Source organism: Olea europaea, chromosome 22 (genome assembly GCF_002742605.1).
Source record: "Olea europaea var. sylvestris chromosome 22, O_europaea_v1, whole genome shotgun sequence".
Taxonomy (NCBI): domain Eukaryota; kingdom Viridiplantae; phylum Streptophyta; class Magnoliopsida; order Lamiales; family Oleaceae; genus Olea; species Olea europaea.
In genome coordinates, this window is record NC_036258.1 from 2241764 (window position 1) to 2264389 (window position 22626).

The window sequence follows — 22626 nt, forward strand, 5'->3', positions numbered from 1 at the left end:
ATTTTTTAATCGTTAAATTTAATTTTCTTTAAAAAATTGTACACGTTACAACAAGTTGTTCGTGTACAATTTTTAACTCCGTCTACTTAAAATTGATGTAGTCGGTCCCAAGTCCGAATAAAGGAGGAGGGTTTACATTTTATTAACTTTAAAAAGAAATCAAAAAAATATATTTTTTGTAAATGTATTTCAAAAAATAATTCGTTTTCATTATATAAATATTTTATACTTTATAAAAAGTATTACAAATTACAATATGATATAAATAAAAATAAATAAAAAACTTGTTTTCATTAAATTATTTGTATTTTTTAACACCTTTTATTTTTAAAACTCCATTCTTTATTTAAAAAAAAAAAGGCTAGCCCACGAGCCGAGCTCACCCAATTTCAACGAGCCACGAGCTTGACTCGCCACGAGTACGAGCCGAGCTCGTGGCATTAAGGGCCGAGCCATTGCCGACCCTAAGTTTAACCAATGAAGTTAAATCGACTCTGATATCATGTCAAGAAAATTGTAAATTGTATATAATAAAGTCTTGTAAATATTACAAAAGGAAACAATTGTAAAACAAAGATTGTGTAATTATTACACTATCAACTAATAAGGAAAATAATCTTACACTATTGAAAAACTATCATAGAGAAATATTAATTCTATATATTATTATACTCTACTGACACTCATTATCAAACAAATTAACATCCTCAGACTGAAAAATCAATATACATAAGAGTACATTAACACTAGCAAAGACCAAAAAAAATTATAATAAAAATATCCAAAAAGTAATTAGCGAAAAAGAATCAAGCTTCGCACAGCTACAATTGTAAAACAGAATCAAGCTAAATTCCATGAAATGATGCCATCACTCATAAAATAATAATCCATTACATTAACAGTAATAGAGTGACTCTTTCGAATTGTGTTAACTTTTTATATGAGATGGTTAACTATGCTTCATGGAAAGAAATCTATAACTAAATTTAAAAAAGAAAGAAAAAACCTACTCACGTACAATTCGAAATAAAAAAAAAATGAAAGAAATCTAGATTTGTGACTGAATTTTCAGGATTAATCAGTCTCTCATAAGCCAAAGTTTAATCCTTGAGGCTTGGACTATCTTAAAACTCATATAAAGCATTTTTATAAAATAACAAAACATAAAAAAATCATTTATAATATGGAGATATAGAAATGATACCATGCAACCAAAGGTGACGGCGCGTTTGGTAAGGGCGGAGGCTAATCGGCGGCACCGCCGATATGTGTCTTACCACATGTAAGTCAAAGAGCCGTGGATTACGGACTCTGGGTCGGGTGCACCAGAGCCGTCCAATCCAAGAATTCGAGTGGTGTTAAAGCAGTGTAATTGGCTGGATTTTTAGGTAGATCATCAATATTTCTCTCCTATCGCCATCTCTCACTTTCTCTCCGAAAAAATGTAAATGAAGATTGTGGGTGACAGTGTGTATATATGTATATTCGTGTTTTCTTGAAGGGAGGTGGAGAGTTTTGTTTGGTTTGTGTAGTAGTGTTCTGAACTTGGAAGTAGTCGGCGGAGAAGCTGTAAGTATTATGCCTTAGGTCCCATTAACTTTAGACATAAATACTTTTGATATATAATTAATACAATTTAATGGCAGATCTATTATTTAATTAATAGATAATTAAATAAATAATAGAGTCCGTAAATTCAAATTTTCGTAATTTGTTAATCACAAGGAGTTGTGATTGTGAGATATAAATTACATCTAATTAAATCTTAATCGTCTATGATCGTAGGTAATAACGAGATACAGATATCGTTATTACGGATAGACCATCACGTATGACAATTATTAGTTGTGAAGTAAGTAGCTCATCTCACAAGCTAAAGTGTGGTGACACTTAAATGAACACGTGGATGTTTTGTTAAAGAACAAAATATTGGAGACCCGCCGAGAGATTCCACATGAATAACTATCTGAGTGTCAGTGGTTACTCTCTCACGTTCAGTAGTGAAATTGGTCCTTTGACTTGAGGTCGTCATGATACCTTATATGAGGACAGTCATACTTTGGCGGTGTTGGATGTTGCTTTGCAAAGAGTCGCTAATACGACATTGTTCGGGTACATCAAGAATCGTATGAAGGTTGTGATTGACCAATAAATGATTTGTCACTCTTAGATAGTATGAGATTATGATCTGCGTTTCATTTAATTAAGTTGATAACGAAATTCTTGGCCAAGATGTACTCATAAGTCAAAAATGAATTTTTGGCTTATATTGACTTAATAGTGGAGTGAAAGATATGATCGATATTCGGGATTGACACAATTCCATATCTCGTAATTGATCGGATCATATTGACGAAAGGATTATAGTTTCACGGTAAACGAACGAGTTTGATTTTGTTATACCACATGACATTTTCCATCACATGTATTGTCCTGACATATTGCTAGATGTCAATTTGGGACGGTGAGTGTGAATTGACGATAAATTAAAAGGGTGTTTTAATTTATCAATTTTGATTAGATCAAAATAATATTTCACGTCGTTAGGTATAGTGATCGGGAACCTGATGGGTCGCGCACAAAAGAGAATTGGAAGATTACAATTTTATCAATTAATTAATTTAACAATCGTTGGATAAATTAATTAATTGCGTTGGTTATTTATAGGCCCGAATTAATTAATTGGGCTAATTAATTCACGGACCGAATTTAATTAAATGGTTTAATTAAATATTGGATCGGACTGGACCAGGCTCGTTTGAGCTTATATAAATACAAGGCTAGGGTTTTCAATCCACATGATTTTCATTCTCATAATTATTCTTGCTAGCACAAGAGGAGAAAACCCTGGTAGCTGCAATCTAATTCTCTGTGTGGATCATCGTTGGATGCTGGACAATTGGACAGCTGTGGATGGCAAATCAAGATTGCTGGAACCAAAAGAAAAGCAAAAGGTTTGCAGAATTCTTCAAAGGTACAATTTTTATCACGATTTCTATCTAAACACAAAGGGATCCTCGGTGGGAATTGAAATAATTTTAATTTTTCGCTGTGCATGTATAACTAGATTTCCAACAGTGGTATCAGATCCTACTTTGTGTTTGTTAGAAATTGTCTTGAATTTTTTAATAACCAAAAGTTGATTGTTTTGTATGTATTCTTGTTTCTATCTTTTAAGTAAATTGATTTTTCTTGTTTCTAAAATTTGTTTTGAAAAGAAAAGTTCGATTTGGGTCGGAAAAATAAAAAGGGGCTGGACGTTGCGAGCGACAAGACCGGCTGACCGGACTTCGCTGGCTATGGGGCAGGACGCGACAGCGTTAGCAGGCACGAGCAGCGAACGCTGTCACGCTGCTGCTCATTATTGCAGCAGTGTTGGACGCTGCTGCAGTGGCTAGAAGCCGCCACTTTGGAGCGGCGACTTCCGCCACAGGTGGATAAGGGTGGTGACAATCAAAAGGGGCTTGATCGCCGCCCCTAAAATAAAAAGGGGGCTGAAAAATTCTAGGGTTTCTCTGTTTCTGTTGGAGTTTGGAGACGGGGGCTACTCTGCAATTAGTGTAACTACGGGGGCCCTCCTACAATTAAAGAATAAGGGGTGATTTTGTAAAATTTTAAAAGGGATCTGTTCTGCAATTTTTAAAATTGGAAGGATCTGGTATTAATTTGAAACTTGGGTCAAATTTCAAATTTCAAATTTCAAAATAGATTTTGAATTTGAATTTTAAATGAGTTTTTTAAAATGTATTTTAATGGGTTTGACTCATAAATTTAATTTTGACCCAAAGTAAAAATTTTATTTAAAATTGACGATTTTTATATTTTCGTTAAAATATGATTTTAACTTAAATGTTAAATTTTGACCCCAATTGAATTTTATTTTATTTAGGAGTGTTATCCTAACTTAAAATATTGATTCAATTTGAATTAGAGTTGGACTCTAATTTAGGACTTAATTAAAATTCGGTTTTAATTAATTTTTCACCCGAAGATATTTTAGAAATTAGAATTGGATTCTAATTTGACGTTTAATTAAAATTTGATGTTAATCAAATTGTTTCGCCCTAAACTTTTATTTAGATTAGAGTTAAACTCTAATTTGGTGTTTGATTAAAATTTGATTTTAATTAAACGGGTTGGCCTTAAAAATCTTAGAATTAGAGTTGGACTCTAATATGTTGTTTAATTAAAACTTGATTTTAATTAAATAAATTCTCCCTAAATATTGGAATTTGAGTTAGACTCTAAATTTGTTATTTAATTAAAATTTGATTTTAATTAAATTCAACCTCCTTAAGTTTTGAAATTAGAGTTGGACTCTAATTTGATATTTAATTGAAATTTGATTTTAATTAAATAATCCCGCCTTATAATTGTGGAATTTGAGTTGAACTCCAATTCGATATTTAATTAAAATTTGATTTTAATTAAATATGCCCGCTAATTAAATTAATTGATTAATATGATTGATTAATTATTTAATTGTTCCGATATATTTCTCTAAAAGAGTTTAGATGACCTTAATTGCTAGAAACTTGAAACATGTTAGCATATAATATTAGATATTATATATATATATATATATATATATATATATATACATTTGTGTGATGAATGTATTATTAGTGGACGATTATGGACTCGACCATATGGATGTGTTGAATGGTTAAATTTTTATTCTTGTCGTTTTGTGGGCCTGCGAGCCCGTTATTATTGTTATTATTTGGCCTGCGAGCTCTTGATCATTTTAGACATGCGAGTCCGTTATTATTATTGTTGCTATGGGCATGCGAGTCCAATTTCATTTAGGTCTGTGTGCCAACTAATATAAGATACATGTTGCAATTGGATTGCTTGAAGAAACAAGAAGAGGAGGAGACCATGAAGATGCTGCATTGATACTGATCAATGTAATACCCCCTATGAATTGACCAACTAGTCTTTCTTATGGCTCGGGAAGACTAGATAGTAAAGTCCATAATCGTCCACACTATTATATTATGTTATATATATTTATTTGCATGGTAGATGTATAATAAAATATATATTATTATTACGATGAGACCTTTGAATTCAAAATCCCTCCATACAATATTAAGTCACATTTGTAATCGTCTTCCATCATTATAGTGAAAAATCAGAGTCCCTACACTCAAGGCTGGTCCATTGGGGACATGTTTGACATTATGAAATATTTGATATTTCTGAATGACGGGTTTGACTTAACTAAAATTTATCTTTTATTGAGTACATTCAAGGAAATAAATTTTAGAGGCATGTTAAACTAACACATAAGATGTGTGAAAACAAAGAGTTGTCAACTTAATGATCTGGGAATTATATGGAGATACAATTGATAATAGTATCTACCCAAATGTTATATTAAGGCTTGTTGAGTACACTCAAGGTCCTAATATAATAGAAGAGATCCCAGCCCACTAGGAGTCAAGTATGGACTCCATAAATTTATGTAAGAGAATCATAAATTTGTATTAAACAGTGGGAACATAATTAATTTAATAAAAGTCCATGTTAAATTAATTGATGTATTTTATATATTATTCTTTTTCTTTTCGTCATTTATATTTATTGAATCGTGAGTAACCATGTGTATTTGAGAGACATATTGGATGCCAACAACCAAATTAAATATTCTTGATTGGCACTGTAATTTGAGAATTGTTTTCAAGTATAAGAAAGTTGGTTTTCCTTAAGTAGCCATTTTTCAGAGACATCTGGTGATGACTCGATTAAGGAAGAGGTGGCTGCTATAATAAACGCAGTGATGACAATAGTGCTGCAACATATGTTATACTTGCAACTATGTCACTTGAGTTATAAAAGCAACTTGAGAGTATAGATATTAACACATAATTCTTCATTACAAAGAGTTGTATGATAATAATTATGTGTGGAAGGATATGCGACTTTCATACAACTATACTGACGCAAAGTGACAAAAGAATCTTCAGTCAATTCTCATGTACTGAAGATGATTGACATTAGAAGTGTCTCAACTGAGTTCAATTATTAACTGTGAACTAAGTATTGACTTAACTCTGCAATTTCTGTCATAGAGTTATTCATACTAATTATGAATTATGATATGAATAAGCTCGAATGCATACTCATTAAATTGCTTAACATGCTTAGGATTGTTAAGCCCTTTATCAAAATTGGTAGTGGGCAAACCATTGATTCCTCTAAGGGTATTAAGAGGAAGTCTAAAGGGACTTTGGGAAAGCATCCAATATAGTTAAGACAGTCTAAACGAAGGACAATACCAAATCTAATGACCCTTGGTTTCATTATAGAATGCAAGGTCATTGGAAAATATAGCGTGACTTACATCTACTTTACGAGTTTCTTAGGTATTTGATACCAGACGTAGATATCATATTTATATAAATATAAAGAAACTAAATTGAAGTAGACCACTGCGAAAGGGAGAAATTGACCTACACGTTGAAGATGAGCAAATGTTGCTGCATTGCCTGCACGAGCATACTTATTGCAGTTGCCTTTTGACTTAGTAATGAAATTAGAGAAATGTTGCTTTATACCCACCATAGCTGGAAACATTAAAATGAATTTCATGTTCAGACACGAACCATTTTAATATTAAGGACAATTGTTGTTCCCACATATCTTAATTAAGATCTTAATAGTTGTGGTAAATTACAAAATAACATTTATATTCTAAATACTAAGAATTCTATAATGAGTATAGAAATTATAAGACATAAATGCGATAATCTAATTATTACCGAAATATGGCATGACATATTTTGTCATATAGATGAAAAATAATTCCAAAGTTACATAAAGATGTATACGTGGGATTAATTGATTTTGATAAATACAAATTATGCATGTCTGGCACAATGACCAAATCTTCTTTTACTTGAAAAGAAGAAAGATCAGCATAATTACTGGTCTAATGCATAGTGATGCATATGGACTCGTGTCAATTAATGTCAGGTAATGTTTCTCTTATTTTATCAATGATCATATTTACTTGATGAAAACTCAAACATGAAACTCTTGAAAAGTTCAAGGGATTTAAACTAGAAGTAGAGAAACAAATAGGTAAAGATATCCTCACATTAAGATTCGATCAAGTGAGAGTATTTTAAAAATAAAATCTAGATTATTTAAGAGAAAATGAGATTATCTTGCAGTGGACTCCTCCACATACATTGCAGTTAGTAGTGTATCTAAAAGGAGGAATCGTTAACTATTAGATATAATGCGATTAATAACAAGCCATGCAAATCTCTCAAAATTGTTTTGGGGTCATGCATTGATTGCAGTGTGCAACACATTAAATCATGTCCCATCTGAAATGGTTAACAGAACTACATACGAGTTATGGAAACGCAATAGTCCCAATTTATTTTATATGAAAGCTTGGGGGCCATGACGCTTATTTGAAGCGCTTTGAATCGGATAAGTTTGACACTAAATTTGATAAATACGTATTTGTGGGGATATTCAAAGGAGACATTTGAATATAAATTCTATTATCATGAAGAAAGTCTTCGTCTCACGATATATCGTTTTCTTAGAGAAAATGTTTACTCTAGGGGAGGGCAGTGGGAGTAAAATAGAACTTGAAAGAGTTCAAGAGTCCACAAATATAGTTAACTAAGTAGATAAATTCGAGTTTAATCCCATATCTGATATGGGACATACTCTTGATCAGGAAGTAAAGACTCCTGAGGACATGTCAGCTCCATGTGAATCTAGTAGGATCATTCGATTTTCAAGAAAGTGCGAATCCATGATTACTAATCAGGTATTACTGATCGAGGATAATGAATCTGCTAGTTGCACCAAAATAAAGTTAAGTGTTGACTTAAAAGAGACAGCAAGAGGCCATAAAACTCGAAATGAACTCAACTTACGTGAATAAGGTTTGAACCTTGGTCAAGCCTCCTGATGGAATAAAACCCATAAGTTTTTGTAAATAGTTTACAAGGAAAAGATCGATATGGATGAGAATATTCATGTATACAAAGCAAGGTTAAAAACAAAGGTTAAGTGTTGACCTTGGTGAAACATTTCTCCTGTAGCCTTCCTGAAATCCATTCGGGTTTAGCTTGCAACAATTGCATACCATGACTATAGGTTAAGAGAAGTCTCTTGGAGTTGAAATCTTCGATTTGATGGAAAAGTCAAAGTGTTTGATTTTATCAAATTTGAAGACGAATTGTGTTGTTTACAAGAAAATAGTGGGAGCATTGTTGTATTCCTAATATTATAGAAAACAGCATCCCTATATTTCAAACGTCGAAATAAAGGTTGTCAAATGATTTATTCATGAACAATATAGGAGAAGCAACTTGATCTATACAGATAGATCTAGAAAATTGCCTTATTCATCCCAATTAACATAGATGAAATCTTGAGAAGATTTCATATGAAGAAACTGGTTTATTCTTAAGCGGTATGTTGGAAAGGTTCCAAACGTGAAGTAACCATTGATTCAATAGTAGAAACCTAATACATGATTATTTCAGAAGTAGCAAAGAGTTACAACCTGAATCATGATGTTCATAAATAAACTTGGAATAGTTCCTGATATTGTTGATCACATGCCATTGTATTCTGATAACAATAGAGCCATTGCGAAAGTGAATGAACTAAGGTCTCATCAATGATCCAAACATATATTAAGGCGGTATAATCTCATCAGAGAGATAATACATAGAAATAACGTAAAGAGAAGAACAAATTCCCACATTTAATAGTATTGCAGATCTACTGACAAAGAGTTGTCGTAGCAGAAACATGATCGTCATGTAGACTTATGATATTGGATATATAAGTGATTGGACCTAGTCAAGTGAGAGTTTATAAGTATTATGCCCTAGATCCAATCAACTTTGGATATAAATACTTTTAATATATAATTAATTCAATTTAATGGCAGATCTATTATTTAATTAGTAGACAATTAAATAAATAATAGAGTCCGTAGATTCAAATTTTCGTAATTTGTTAATCACAAGGAGTTGTGATTTTGAGATACAAATTACATCTGATTAAATCTTAAATCGTCCGTGGTCGTAAGTAATAACGAGATATGAATATCGTTATTACGGATAGACCATCACGTGTGGCATTTCTTACTTGTGAAGTAAGTAGCTGATCTCACAAGTTAAAGTGTGGTGACACTTAAATGAACACGTGAATGTTTTGTTATATAACAAAACATTGGAGACCCACCGAGAGATTCCATATGGATAACTATCTGAGTGTCAGTGGTTAATCTCTAACGTTCTATAGTGAAATTGGTCCTTTGACTTGAGGTCGTCATGGTACCTTATATGAGGACAGTCATACTTTGGCGGTATTGGATGTTGCTTTGCAAAGAGTCGCTAATACGACATCGTTCGGGTACGTCAATAATCGTATGAAAGTTGTGATTGACCAATAAATGATTCGTCACTCTTAGATAATAGGAGATTATAATCTGCGTTTCATTCAATTAAGTTGATAACGAAATCCTTGGCCAATGTGTACTCATAAGTAAAAATTGAGTTTTTGACTTATATTGACTTAATAGTGGAGTGAAAGATATGATCGATATTCGAGATTGATACAATTCCATATCTCGTAATTGATCAGATCATATTGACGAAGGGATTATAGTTTCACGGTAAACGAACGAATTTAGTTTTGTCCTACCACATGACATTTCCCGTCACATGTATTGCCTTGACACATTGCTAGATGTCAATCTGGGACGGCGAGTGTGAATTGACGATAAATTAAAAGGGTGTTTTAATTTATCAATTTTGATTAGATCAAAATAATATTTCATGTCGTTAGGCATAGTGATCGGGAACCTGATGGGTCGCGCACAAAAGAGAATTGAAAGATTGCAATTTATCAATTAATTAATTTAACAATCGTTGGATAAATTAATTAATTGCGTTGGTTATTTATAGGCCCGAATTAATTAATTGGGTTAATTAATTCACGGACCGGATTTAATTAAATGGTTTAATTAAATTTTGGACCGGACATGACCAGGCCAGACCCGTTTGGACTTATATAAATACAAGGCTAGAGTTTTTAATCCACATGATTTTTATTCTCATAATTATTTTTGCTAGCATAAGAGGAGAAAACTCTAGTAGCTGTAATCTAATTCTCTATGTGGATCACCGTTGGAGATTGGACAATTGGACAGTTGTGGGTGGCAAATCAAGATTGCTAGAACGAAAAGAAAAGCAAAATGTTTGCAAAATTCTTCAAAAGCACAATCTTTATCACAATTTCTATCTAAACACAAAGGAATCATCGGTGGGAATTGAAATAATTTTAATTTTTCGTTGTGTATGTATAAGTAGATTCCCAACAGAAGCTGATAGAAAAATTAATGGGAATTGGAAATTTGCTTGTTGGGGGTTATGTGTGTGTGTGTGATATATATTAAGGGGTAGTGCTAAGTGTAAATTTTCGTGTACATACTAGTTGAGGGAGTTTGCACATAATTTAGGGCCCGTTTGATAGAGATTTTGAGAATTGATTTTTTGATCGTTAGAAGAAAAGTGGGGTCCACATGTGAGAGAAGAAGTCAAAAATTACGGCTTGAATAGTAAAATAACGGTCAAAAAATCAATTTTTTGGGGCAAAAAATCCCTACCAAACGGGGCCTTATTATGCATAGCCCTTAGTGAGAGGGTATCATCTACTATGTACACCGAGTCAGTAGTATTATCCTACATAAATTTGGGATTTTTAGGGTTTTAAAACTCTTCCTTCTTCAGTTCAGTCACTCGTACATTTCCAAAACTGTCCACTATTATTGCCATGAATCTATGAAATTCAGCATGTGGGCACTACGTCGAGTATCCATTCCTATTAGGTAATTTGTTTCTCTAACACTCTTGCACTCACATACTCAAAATGTGTTATTGATATGTATACGCAATTGTGTGTGTGTGTGTGTTTTTTATTTTTTTAATTTTTAACTGCATTTTAATTTCATAATGAGGTATTTTACTTAGCATCTGACTGGTGTTGCAGATATGTATTGGGTGTATGTATATGTATTTAAATATGTTCGAGTACAACTAGAATGTATACATGTACACATTCAGCATTTGTTTATGTTCCAACTTTCCAATTTATTTTATAAAGCTCTGAAATTCAGCACGTGGGCACTGGTCGAGTTTCCATCCCTATCAAGTAATTTGTTTTGCCAACACTTCCACGAATGTATACATAGTATATATACGCGAGTATGCTTTCAGCACATATTTTTATGCACGTTTTTGTAAAGTTCAGAGTGAATTTATGGTTTCTTTTGTTCTATGGATTTATATTAGAACAAAGGAAAGTTTAAAAAAAATTATCTGTCTTAGTCTCTCTGTTTTTCAGAACATGGGCATTTCTTCAATGATTGTTTGGTATTGCTGAGTTTTTATAGCTCTATGTGTTGAATTCATGAATTCAAACAAAACTAAAGCCTGCTATGACTGCAGGAAAGAAGAAAATCAATAAGAAATTGGAATAGAATTCCATGATAAAATTCTCTAGGATAAAACTAGAGAGAAGAATAGAATAATCGATATGATGATTTCATATTGAGATTGGAATGAAATCCAATGAATTAACAATGCATACAAGGGGTTTATTTATAGAGAAAATGGTTGACAAACAAACTAACTAACTTCTAACTAATAACAGCTTTGATAGTTGGAGACAAAACCAAAACTAATCTGGAATCTGAACTGATCTGTTGAAACCGAAAGTCTCTGGAATCTGGTGGTTAGACATGCTGGAAGACTCTGAATTCTCAAACACACACCCCTCAAGGTGGACTATGGAGATCAACAATAGTCCATCTTGAAGATTAAAGTGTGAAACATGGATGCAAGTGCACTTAAGAAGCCTTCTTCATTTGCTGCTAAGAGCGGCAATGTTGCTGTTACCAAGAAGAAAGAAAAGTCTGACCCTAACTCTGAGAGCAGTTCTAATGAAGAAGATGTTGTAGATAAGAAGACATATGAGTCAAGTGATGATTCTGATTCAGAAGATGAGTCTAGCTCGGATGAGGATGTTGCTGCAGCTACAAATGGCTCAGTGGTTGCTATCCTTGAGGTCATTCCCAATGGCAGACAAACTAGCGGATGATCTGAAGCCAAAGTTATCTTCAGATTTGGTCAGCTCCATTTTCAGAACTGAATCCAAGAGCAAATTAATTGAAGAGGCTATAAAGAATTGCGAAGAAGATCTGCTTTGATACCTTGTTGAATTCAAGAATTCAAACAAAACTGAAGCCTACTATGACTGTAGGAAAGAAGAAAATCAATACGAAATTGGAATAGAATTCCATGATAAAATTTTCTAGGATAAAACTAGAGAGAAGAGAATAATCAATATGATGATTTCATATTGAGATTGGAATAAAATCCAATGAATTAACAATGCATACAAGGGGTTCATTTATAGAGAAAATGGTTGACAAACTAACTAACTTCTAACTAATAACAGCTTTGACAGCTGGAGACAAAACCAAAACTAATCTAGAATCTGAACTGATCCGTTGAAATCGAAAGTCTCTGGAATCTAGTGGTTAGACATGCTGAAAGACTCAGAATTTTCTAACACTATGACAAATGGTGTGTAAAATTAGAATCTTTGGAATTATTGTCCATCCATCTCGAGTTTTGCAAAATTAGAATCTTGTAATCATTTTCTGTCCTCTAGAATTCTGATGTACACATATTGTTTGCACCCTGGAATCGAGGATTTGGCGTATCCTCTCGGATTTGCTGTGCTAAACAGAAATAGCAAGATATGACAAGGCTAAAATCATTGAACCTCGGGAAATACCAGCTGATATTTAAGAAATTCTATGACAAATCATTTAATATTCGAAAGTTATCCATCGAAGATCTTAGTTATTCTCCACAGGCCGACTCAAAGAGTGGAGAGGAAGATGATGACATGGAGAATGGTTTCTCTGAACTTGAAGGTCATCCAACTGCTTCTGGTGCCACTCTAGAAGATAATGCCGAAGATAAACTAATTTCTGGCCCAGAGCTATCTGAAGAGGAGTCTTCTGATGACTGAAAATGAGGTGGAGGTATTAGATAATGACACCAATGTTGCGGAGAAGCTTTCTTCAAGAAAGATGGGTACTCTATCTTAGGTGATCCAGCTTCTTCTCTTGGCAAGTTTTTGGATAAATGGGTTGCGGAAGTTACCCGGTTAGAAGTATTGTCAGCCATGCTTACTCTGAGGAAACGACATTTGTCCGGCAAGGCCTTGCAGGTGATTCGATTTAGTCTTCAATTGCACATCTTGTATTCTGTTCAGTGCATACATGTTATTATTCCTGATTCTTTCTAAGCTCAACTAAATACAACTATCAATAATTTTGTTGGACTATCTATCTATCAGCATTAACAAGGTTGACTTCGCTATGTTTTTCCTGATGTACTTAATATCTTTGTATTTTTGATACATGAATGATTAAAGATTTGATGTGAGCGGTGAAGGACACCACTTTACTAATGTTTACCCTTCTATTCTCAAATGCACCACTCCTTTCGAAGTCATTTTTTTTTCCTTTCTCAACCTTCTTTTTTTGTGTCTTTTCACTTATTCTCCCTTCAAAGTTGCATGAGAGCTTTTAAACGGATGTAGTCATCATGATACTATATTGATTGGCATTTTGCACTGTGTTCTGATGTTTGTATACTGGATAGCGGTTGACTTGATTAGAATAATTCCTGATTAGATTGTTCCATGGAGCACTTCCTGTACTGAAATATGCTTTAATTATTTTAGCATCTCCATGAAAAAATTTGACAACGAGGTTTTAATTTGTTTGTGGCTTTGAAGTTGTGAAATATTCCCATGACTTTCTTAACCAATTTATTTTACCAAAATATTTTCTGAAGAATTAAGGCCTAGGTAAACCTAAATCTTATTTATCTTTTGTTCAGTTAGATATCTTATGTTGGAGTAACTAGAATATATGGTTGTGCTTCATCGAAGGGTATGGTGTGGTATTGCTAATGTATTTATGCCTGTTGAAATTCATGCTGTGAAGTGTGAAGTTAGATCAGCTTGTTTCAGTTTAAATTTCTTTTCAATTGTCTTTCACTCTGTAGTTTGCAGTTTGCGGGTCCATATGCTAAGTTTGCAATTTCTGGCAATGCTTTCTGCTTCCTTAAATTGGTAATTTACATATTTTGCTAAGATGGTTGTTACTTGTTCTTAGTTGCATGTTATTATTTGTCTTTAAAGTTGGAATTCTAAGAGACTCACCAGCTTTATGGAACCTGCTGAATATACAAGGCTCACTTAACCACCAACTTTAAGGGTTTATTACCATTTTCTAGCTCAACAATCACAAAAACTGAGGATGTCGAAAGTGGAATAAAGTTGTTAGTTAACCACCGGTTCATTGTTTATATATAACCTATGAAAAAAGGGGTAAACTAAATTTATATTATTTACCTTTTTTTTTTTTTCATATGATTATTCTCCTTGATGCTTTACCCTCACCCTCTAATGCTTGTCCATTTTGAAATTACTGCCAAGAGAGGATGAATCGATGAAGTAATCTACAACCATACACATACTATTATCTTTTGATGAGACAAATTTAGACTATGCTGTACACAGATATATGTTATTTGCATGCTCGCGAGATTACTGGCTCCAAACCTCATAAACTTTGAAGCTTTTACTAGAAACTGATACACCAGAAGATTTGACAAAATATTATGAGCCTTTGGCTATGACTTGTTACCGATAACAACCCTTGGAGAAAAAAAAAAATCGTAACTAATAGCATTGATTTCTATATTAATTGAAGACTTCATTTTCTTTTTATATATTCTGGTATTCAAATCAGTTGGTCTAAACAGCTCGAAAAATCCAAAGAATGAGAGATGGTACATTGAGCAAATGCCAAGCTACAGACAAACCAGTGAAGCTAGCACCAAAAACTGCATACCTACATTATTTTTTATAACAAAAATGATTTAAACAAGAACAACACACAAATAACTCTACATATATTATAGAATAGAAAAAGGAGAGAGGCAGCACCTGATGTGCCGATTTGAAATAGGAGCAATTTAGTTAAGAAACCGGCAGCGGAAGATTTGAAATTAGTAAGTACGGTCTGTTAGATACTTCAAAGCTATCTTATCTTAACTGATTAATGAATGGACAGTCAAGAGGTCCATACCTAACTCAAATCAATAATGTTAATCTATGAGAAATATTGCCATTAAGATTTAGTAAAGTCACATTTTCGAACTTCCTATTGAGATTTTTCTATTTGTACATAGAAATTGACCGACCCCCGAGTAGCCCATGACGAATAAAAAAATCGTGGACCCCCTCTTATGAGGGGTCTGTGACACTCCGGTGTACATGTAGACAAATCCTTATTTTGTTATCTTATGTATCTATTTAAAAAAAGATCCATTTAGAGAGGGTTATTGATCTCGTTACAATAGTCAAATCTTGTGATTAAAAAATATGTTAAAATTTTAAGATGCTATTTCGATACAATTTATAAATAAACATTAATTTAATTACACATTCATAACTGCTATCCATTAATTTTCACACATTCCATTAACTTAATTACACATTCATAACTGTTATTCGATTTTAGTTTTCAGTTTGCTTAACCAAATGATTGAACGGAAATATAACACTACAATTGAGACAATATGACCAAAAAGGTTAATTAGAACATTCGAAACAACCTAAATATTTTAGTGTTGCTCTTGGTCCAATCCACTTTCTTGGATGGTCATAATTGTGAGGAATTACTTGTGAGCCCTTTACTTACTTTTTGGGCCTCTACTTCCACCCAATAATTAACTTAGCCATACTTACCATACTTGGCCATTATTACTTGATAAATTGGGGCTCCTTTTGTCTTGTGAAGAGAACGTCTTCTGCCTCTCTCCGTGTTCGGCCGTTTTGTAAGATTTCTTCTACTCTTTCTGCCTTCTTTTAAAAAGATACTTATTGTCTATAATAGGTAACCTTTGGGTTGCCCAACATACTTGTATTCTATCAAGATTTGTTGGCAAAATATTTCGAAAGATCTTCTATATTATTAAATTTCCCTGGCACCCCTGCTAAAATTACAAACAAATGAGAATTATTGTTGATGTTGCATAGCAGAAACAATATATTTTTATATTTTTTTTAGTTGTGTGGGTTAGCTAATTCATTTGCTCTATTGTGCTAGTTGCAGATAACAATATAGTCTGCTCTTGTTAACAGTTGCCTTTAACATTTTATTGCATTATATTTTATTTGTTGTCAAATTTTATCAAACTTGACATTATGTTTCTTACAACTAATGATAGGTTGCAGCTGCTGGGTATGAGAGGCAGGCAGTTGCTGACCAAGCTAATAACCTTGCTTCAAAAATTCGTAATAATTTGACTAATTCAATGAAGGCCCTTGGTGTAGACATTTTAACAGGATTTGGCACAATACTGGTAAGTCCTGGATGTTTTCATATGGGATTAGTGAAAACCTGAAACCAAAAGTTCTTATCCAGTCAATTATTAAGCCAAATCTCTTAATAATATAAGAAGATGTTATTTTAAGATTCTACAGTTTTTATCATGTTTATATACACCCTCAGGGTAACTGTCTATATCACTCGTAACAATTTCAGGGTCCTCAAAAGATCAAATATGGAAAAGTTGGCTTTCCTGACAACGTCATTACTGCAAAAGATATAATTATAGCTACTGGATCTGTTCCTTTTGTCCCCAAAGGAATTGAGGTTGATGGTAAGTAATCTCCGCTTTACTCTGCCTTTTCCAGCGGTTCACTTTGTTCACAAAACTCTCTACCTACAAAACTGGCAATTTATTTGATGCTGAAGACAGGTTGATTTCATGGGAAAGTTGTCAAAATATGCAAGCTGTTTCATTTGATACTTTTTCAATCAAAACTTGGGGCATGCCGCAAGTTTTAAATCTGTAAGATTCTACAGTACCATACTGTTCAAACCCTTCATTGAAAACATGGTAAAAAAATGAGAGGGAAATTACTTTGGTATTCAGTACTGAGTGAAAATTTAGGTCAAAAATGCGAAATTGGGAAATATTTATATCATTTCCTATATTTTCAAGAATTATTTGAATTGAATGTATTCACATCACAGTTTAATTTAAATCTAGAGAATCAATGAATCCTAGTCTTAAATTTTTGAAATGCTTTACATTTATAGATAAACACGATATCATTTTAATTACCACCAACTATTCGGCCAAAAGTAGGTTTTCTATCTCGATAAAAATGCTAATATTAAGGAAGGCTTACAATTAATTTCTATTTTCAGAATATTTACGTTAAAATTGAAGTAGACTTTTGTCAAGTTATTGATTGCCGAGTGCAATACATGAACTTCACATCTCAACTCATGAGAATGAGCATTGTCAATAAGTTCAGAAAATATGTTGAAAATGGGAGTTTTGTAGTTATTCTTGCATCCATATATTGTAGATGTATAATATGAGTACTTAACAACCGCAATAGGAATTATATGCATGCAAGCAAGACAGCCTCATGTTCATCAATAATGTTTGGTGGCACCAAACTGTTAAGAAGCCTAGATTGCTTTGCTCATTTTTGCAGCTCTAATCACCTGAAATATGTATAAGATATTGGCAGAAGAAGTTGATGAGGCTTGCAAACTTGCACGAGCTTTTCCCTTTTTTTTTCCACAAGAAGACTATACTGGAGCATTTTACTTGTATGACTTAAGTTTTTGTGGTCAGAGAGGAAAGGTACATGGAAGCTTGTAATCCCTGCAGCTAAAATTTTGCAAGTGCCATAATTTTGCATGTTTAGACACCTTCCACTTGAAAAAATAGGAAGAAAGAGTGAAAGAAAAAATGGAATAAAGAAATTAAAAAGACATGTACCGTACAATTTGCTGTTTCCTAATTGATAGCATGAATTTATTGGTTGACATTATTAGAAGCAATGCGAGTATGGTGTTTTCACTTGATAATATGGTTGAGGAGCATAGGGGAGATTGGAACTTGGGAAAACTGTTATGAGCTGCAAGAGAGATTGGGGAAAGGCTGGTTTTTTATTTTTAACAGGATTTATACATTAATAGCTTAACTACTTGTAAAGGAATCACCTCAACAAATAAATCTTGCAGCTTTTTATTAATTTTGCTAGATATATAACCTATTTTTGCTATATTTGTTTCTTTAATAGTAAAATCTAGCATTTCTAAACTCTGGCTATCGTTGCAGGGAAGACTGTAATTACAAGTGATCATGCTCTCAAATTGGAAGTTGTTCCTGATTGGGTTGCCATAGTTGGAAGTGGATATATTGGGCTTGAATTCAGTGACGTATATACAGCACTTGGTAGTGAGGTAATGTTACTATTTGAAATGTAGTTTTTGCTTTGAATTAACCAGAGAGTGCTGATAAACCCACGAAAGATTGACTACCACACTGGAGTATTTGCGACCAAGGTATTGCTTAATTGTGCAAGTATATACCTTCAAAATATTTCACTCACTTTCTGTGACTTGATAGATAACTCCTGCCGAGGATGGAAAACCAGTTATTATTGAGCTTACTGATGCCAAGACAAAAGAACCTAAAGATACTTTGGAGGGAATAGTTCTCTTCTTCCCCGGCCCCCTTCCCAATAGACCAGCTACCGTGATTTAAGGAACTATACCAATCACATTATAACATCTAAAACTCAACTAGCCGTGCCAACTTCCAAAAATGTTAATTTCTGCAAGTGACATTTTTATATCGACTGAAGGACATTCTACATAACTGTTGGTCACCAGCAGTCTGCCAACCAAAGTTTGTCTTGGTAGTATTCAATGTAGCTTGAGGAATTTGCTTTCCTATTATATACAAACGTTAATTATAAGATACTGGTATGGACTAGACATCAACTGTTACGAAATTGTTTCTTGTCCAATTTATCTTTTCGCTGGGCATGGATGGAGCAAAACCATGCTGCGTTGACAAAGTGTCCTGTTTGTGGACTCAACCAAACTAGCGTCTTCTCCAAACATTCCATTTTAAGATTGAAAAATGAAAAAAAAAAAAATTTCATCACACTTAACTCTTATTATTTGTTATCTTTGATGTTGGAATTAGGTTTCTTAAGTTGAAGAAAGGGCTAGACAAAGATCTGTTGCAAACAAAATGACCATTTATTACAAAATTACTTCTAGGGCTGAGGGTCATAAGCGCAAAAAAAAAAAAAATTAATCAACTTTAAGTTGTCAAATTTTGATTTTCTCCAAAACCAACTTCCACCTCTTTCTTAAAACTTCAATAATACAAGCTTATCGTCCCTTGGCAAGTAATTTCTTCATTTCCTCTTCACTTTGTTTTGTGTTATATGCTAAAAATTTACACAGTTACTTTTACTATAGGTAGATGCAGCATTAATTGCAACAGGAAGGGCTCCATTTACAAAGGGTCTTGGACTGGAGAATGTACGCCCTCTTCATACAAGTAGATATAAGTCTGAACAACTAATATATGAATCTCAGAGTGGTGTTTATTTATTTTCAGATCAATGTGGAAACACAGCGTGGTTTTGTTCCAGTTGATGAGCGCATGAGAGTAATTGATGCAAACGGCAATCTGGTTTGTAACCTCCAGCCCAATTTGTTTATGGTTACTCAAAATGTTCTTGACCTAATAATTCGATTATTAGGTTCCTCACTTGTATTGCATTGGTGATGCAAATGGTAAAATGATGCTTGCCCATGCAGCAAGTGCTCAAGGAATCTCTGGTAGGTGGTTTTACTTTATAACTTTAGTATGTAGACTCGATATTTTTATTTCACCTGTCATATATATATATCACAACGTTTGTTTAACACAGTTGTTGAACAAGTTACTGGAAGAGATCACGTGCTCAACCATTTGAGCATTCCAGCGACTTGTTTCACTCATCCTGAAATCAGTATGGTTGGGTTGACTGAGGTAAATTCCAAATCTTTTTATGTAATACTGTAAACAAGACTCATCTAGTGGTTTAAGTGGCGAAAATACTGTCTTACCAGCAATTATTAACTATGTGCATCATTTAAGCAGGACTTCTTACATAGTCTTCAACTATAAACATTACTTTTACAGTTAGCTATCTCTGCTTGTAAATAAGTTGTTTTCTCAAACGAAGCCCACTATATTTATGTCTTATAGACAAGAAAGGTGCTTATTCGTTTTTATGGGTCATTATATTCTGCTTTTTCCAATGTGACGCCAGATTTTGGCCTGTAGCATGCAATGGATTGAATTCCTTTTCCTTTTTATTTTTTCATTTTTCTTGCTTTAACTCAGTCATGGGTATTAAACCAAATAGTCTTGTGTATGAATTATAATGATGTTATTATGTTGTTTATGTTTCAGCCACAAGCGAAGGAGAAAGCTGAAAAGGAAGGGTTTGAGATAGGTATCGCAAAAACGAGTTTTAAAGCCAATACAAAAGCCCTAGCAGAAAATGAAGGGGAAGGACTTGCTAAGGTTATGTTTTCTTTCTCCTCTTTTATATCATTGCATCGCCATAGAATACCATTTGTCTTCGTATGATATAATTTCTGGTTATCATATTATGTTCTTACCAAGGTAACACGAAGATCTTGCTACTTCATGTTCATTGGTTGTCACGAGCTTGTTGAAGGTATATCCTTCTGTACTTCCATCGTTTCCTGTAGTTGATATACAGACCTGACAGCGGAGAAATACTCGGAGTACACATTTTTGGAATGCATGCTGCAGACCTGATTCATGAAGCATCTAATGCCATAGCATTAGGGACGCGAGTTCAGGTACCCGAACATAAGTTCCAGTCATCTGCCCTCCGTTTTGCCTCTGAAGTGCCCGACTGGAAATATTTATAATTTGGCAAGCTAACCATGTACTTCTACCTCACAGGACATCAAGTTTGCTGTCCTTGCGCATCCAACTTTGTCTGAAGTTCTCGACGAGCTTTTCAAATCAGCTAAAGTAAGTTTTCTGGCATTCAGAATCCTTTGTTCGGACATCTACAAACACTTTCCACAAACTGATGTAGTATCAATTAACAGAGAAAGAAGGAGGGGAGGGAAGAGGAGAACACAGAGACGGGGAAGAGGGGGAGAAGAGAAGGAAAACGGCTGCAAAATCAATTCTTTTAATTCATCAAATTCATCAATCCCAAATAACAATGTAAGATAGGTTTAAATACTGGAAAATAATGTAAACCTAGGGCCAAGCCCAATACACAAGTCCATAAAATTAAAATAACCTAACTTCCAACTAAAATAATTAAAATTGCTAAACTTAATTAAAAATGGATGTCCTCATCACAAACACGTGAAATGAATCACCAATTCACCTTGAGTGAGAAAATCTCCATCCTCAAATTCCCAGCATTCACAAAATGAGGAAAAAGACTATTGAGCGAACTATCTAGTCTATCAAGTGTAGCTAAAGTGGCATTATTAAAGACCTTTCTTCAAGTTCCAGCTAAGGGATTCCGATTGCTGTTCATTTGGGTACTTGCTTGTGTCCGTAAGTTAGCATCAAGAAATTTAGTCGGGAAAATATGTAGTTGTATCAATCTTTTTAGTTTTCACATTCACGTGAGGAATTCGGGTCTAGAGCCAATTATATCGAATTGAAAGTCTGAAAACATTAGCAGTTCAATCTACCAATTCCATCTTCTGTCCTGCCTGAGATTTTCAGTCAATTTTCCATATTCTTGATAGCATGCCGAACGATGTCGTCCCTACACACGAATTAGAAAAATGAAAAAAATGGAGAAATTGAGGGTCTTGTGCCATGACAGAGAGAGTGACATGAAAGGATATAATCGATAGAAAGAAAACGGACTAAGCAAATAATTCTCTCCCCTCAGAGACTAATAGCCATATAAAGTTATAAGCATCCAATGATCCGTTTCAACATTATGCTGACTGACTTTCAACGTCATTTGGCAGGCTAAACAATTCAATCACGCCTGAAAAATGAGTACCCAGAAGTTTAACATGTAATCACCAAACAATTCATTGACAATGAACCTCAATTAACATCTATACTTCGTAATGATTCTTCCATGACTGAAACCCTGGCCTGTTCGAGCATGTGTAAGTTGTAACAACTATAGTCACTATTAACCAGTAGCAGTCTTAAGAAGCTCAATCAAATCAACAAATTTCAAAGAACGAGACTGTTCGTTGAAAACTTGAACATGAGTCACCGGTAACTAGCAACATTATTTAGAAACTCAAATTAATTCGAGAAACTTCAAAAAATAAGACTTCATTCTTAGAAAACTTAAAATGGGAGCACATCAGTGCATGCACGAGAACGTCAAGAATACATTCCACCAAATACAAACGGGGAAATTTTCGTGAACATACGCAAATTCAGCCATGTATGTCGTACGAGGAAGCAACACCCAACTGGTTCAGGACCACTTTGTCAGAACTTTGGAAAAGCCAAAAAAGCTACTTTTCAACTTATTTGAATAATTTTCGAATTTTTAGAAGCAACTAACCTAAAGTAGCTTCATCTCTTCCAAGCCTACAACATGTATAAGCAAATGCAGATGCGTTGCCAAATG

General features: G+C 33.7%; 1 protein-coding gene across 2 annotated transcripts; it reads left to right on the plus strand.

The window, feature by feature from the left end:
* The first annotated feature begins 10738 nt into the window (after positions 1-10738).
* On the plus strand, positions 10739-21730 carry LOC111371329 (dihydrolipoyl dehydrogenase 1, chloroplastic-like). 2 transcript variants are annotated; one of them, XM_022993248.1, is made up of 14 exons: positions 10739-10879; positions 12934-13293; positions 16371-16505; positions 16688-16805; positions 18288-18412; positions 18579-18659; positions 19445-19507; positions 19587-19661; positions 19732-19810; positions 19903-20003; positions 20430-20543; positions 20735-20848; positions 20955-21078; positions 21366-21730. In XM_022993248.1, exons 2-14 carry the CDS (start codon positions 13249-13251, stop codon positions 21443-21445), a joined length of 1254 nt encoding a protein of 417 aa, XP_022849016.1. In that variant the 5' UTR covers positions 10739-10879; positions 12934-13248; the 3' UTR covers positions 21446-21730. The 2 variants fall into 2 exon arrangements, with proteins under 2 accessions (XP_022849016.1, XP_022849017.1); XM_022993249.1 differs by lacking the exon at positions 18579-18659.
* Positions 21731-22626: the final 896 nt, after the last annotated feature.

Bases quoted from the DNA above. Each gene is read 5' to 3' on its own strand.
- LOC111371329 (XM_022993248.1), top strand. From the start codon at position 13,249: ATGCTTACTCTGAGGAAACGACATTTGTCCGGCAAGGCCTTGCAG. The intron at 13,294-16,370 runs GTGATTCGATTT...AACTAATGATAG, and splicing joins TGTCCGGCAAGGCCTTGCAG to GTTGCAGCTGCTGGGTATGA. The intron at 20,849-20,954 runs GTACCCGAACAT...TCTACCTCACAG, and splicing joins CATTAGGGACGCGAGTTCAG to GACATCAAGTTTGCTGTCCT.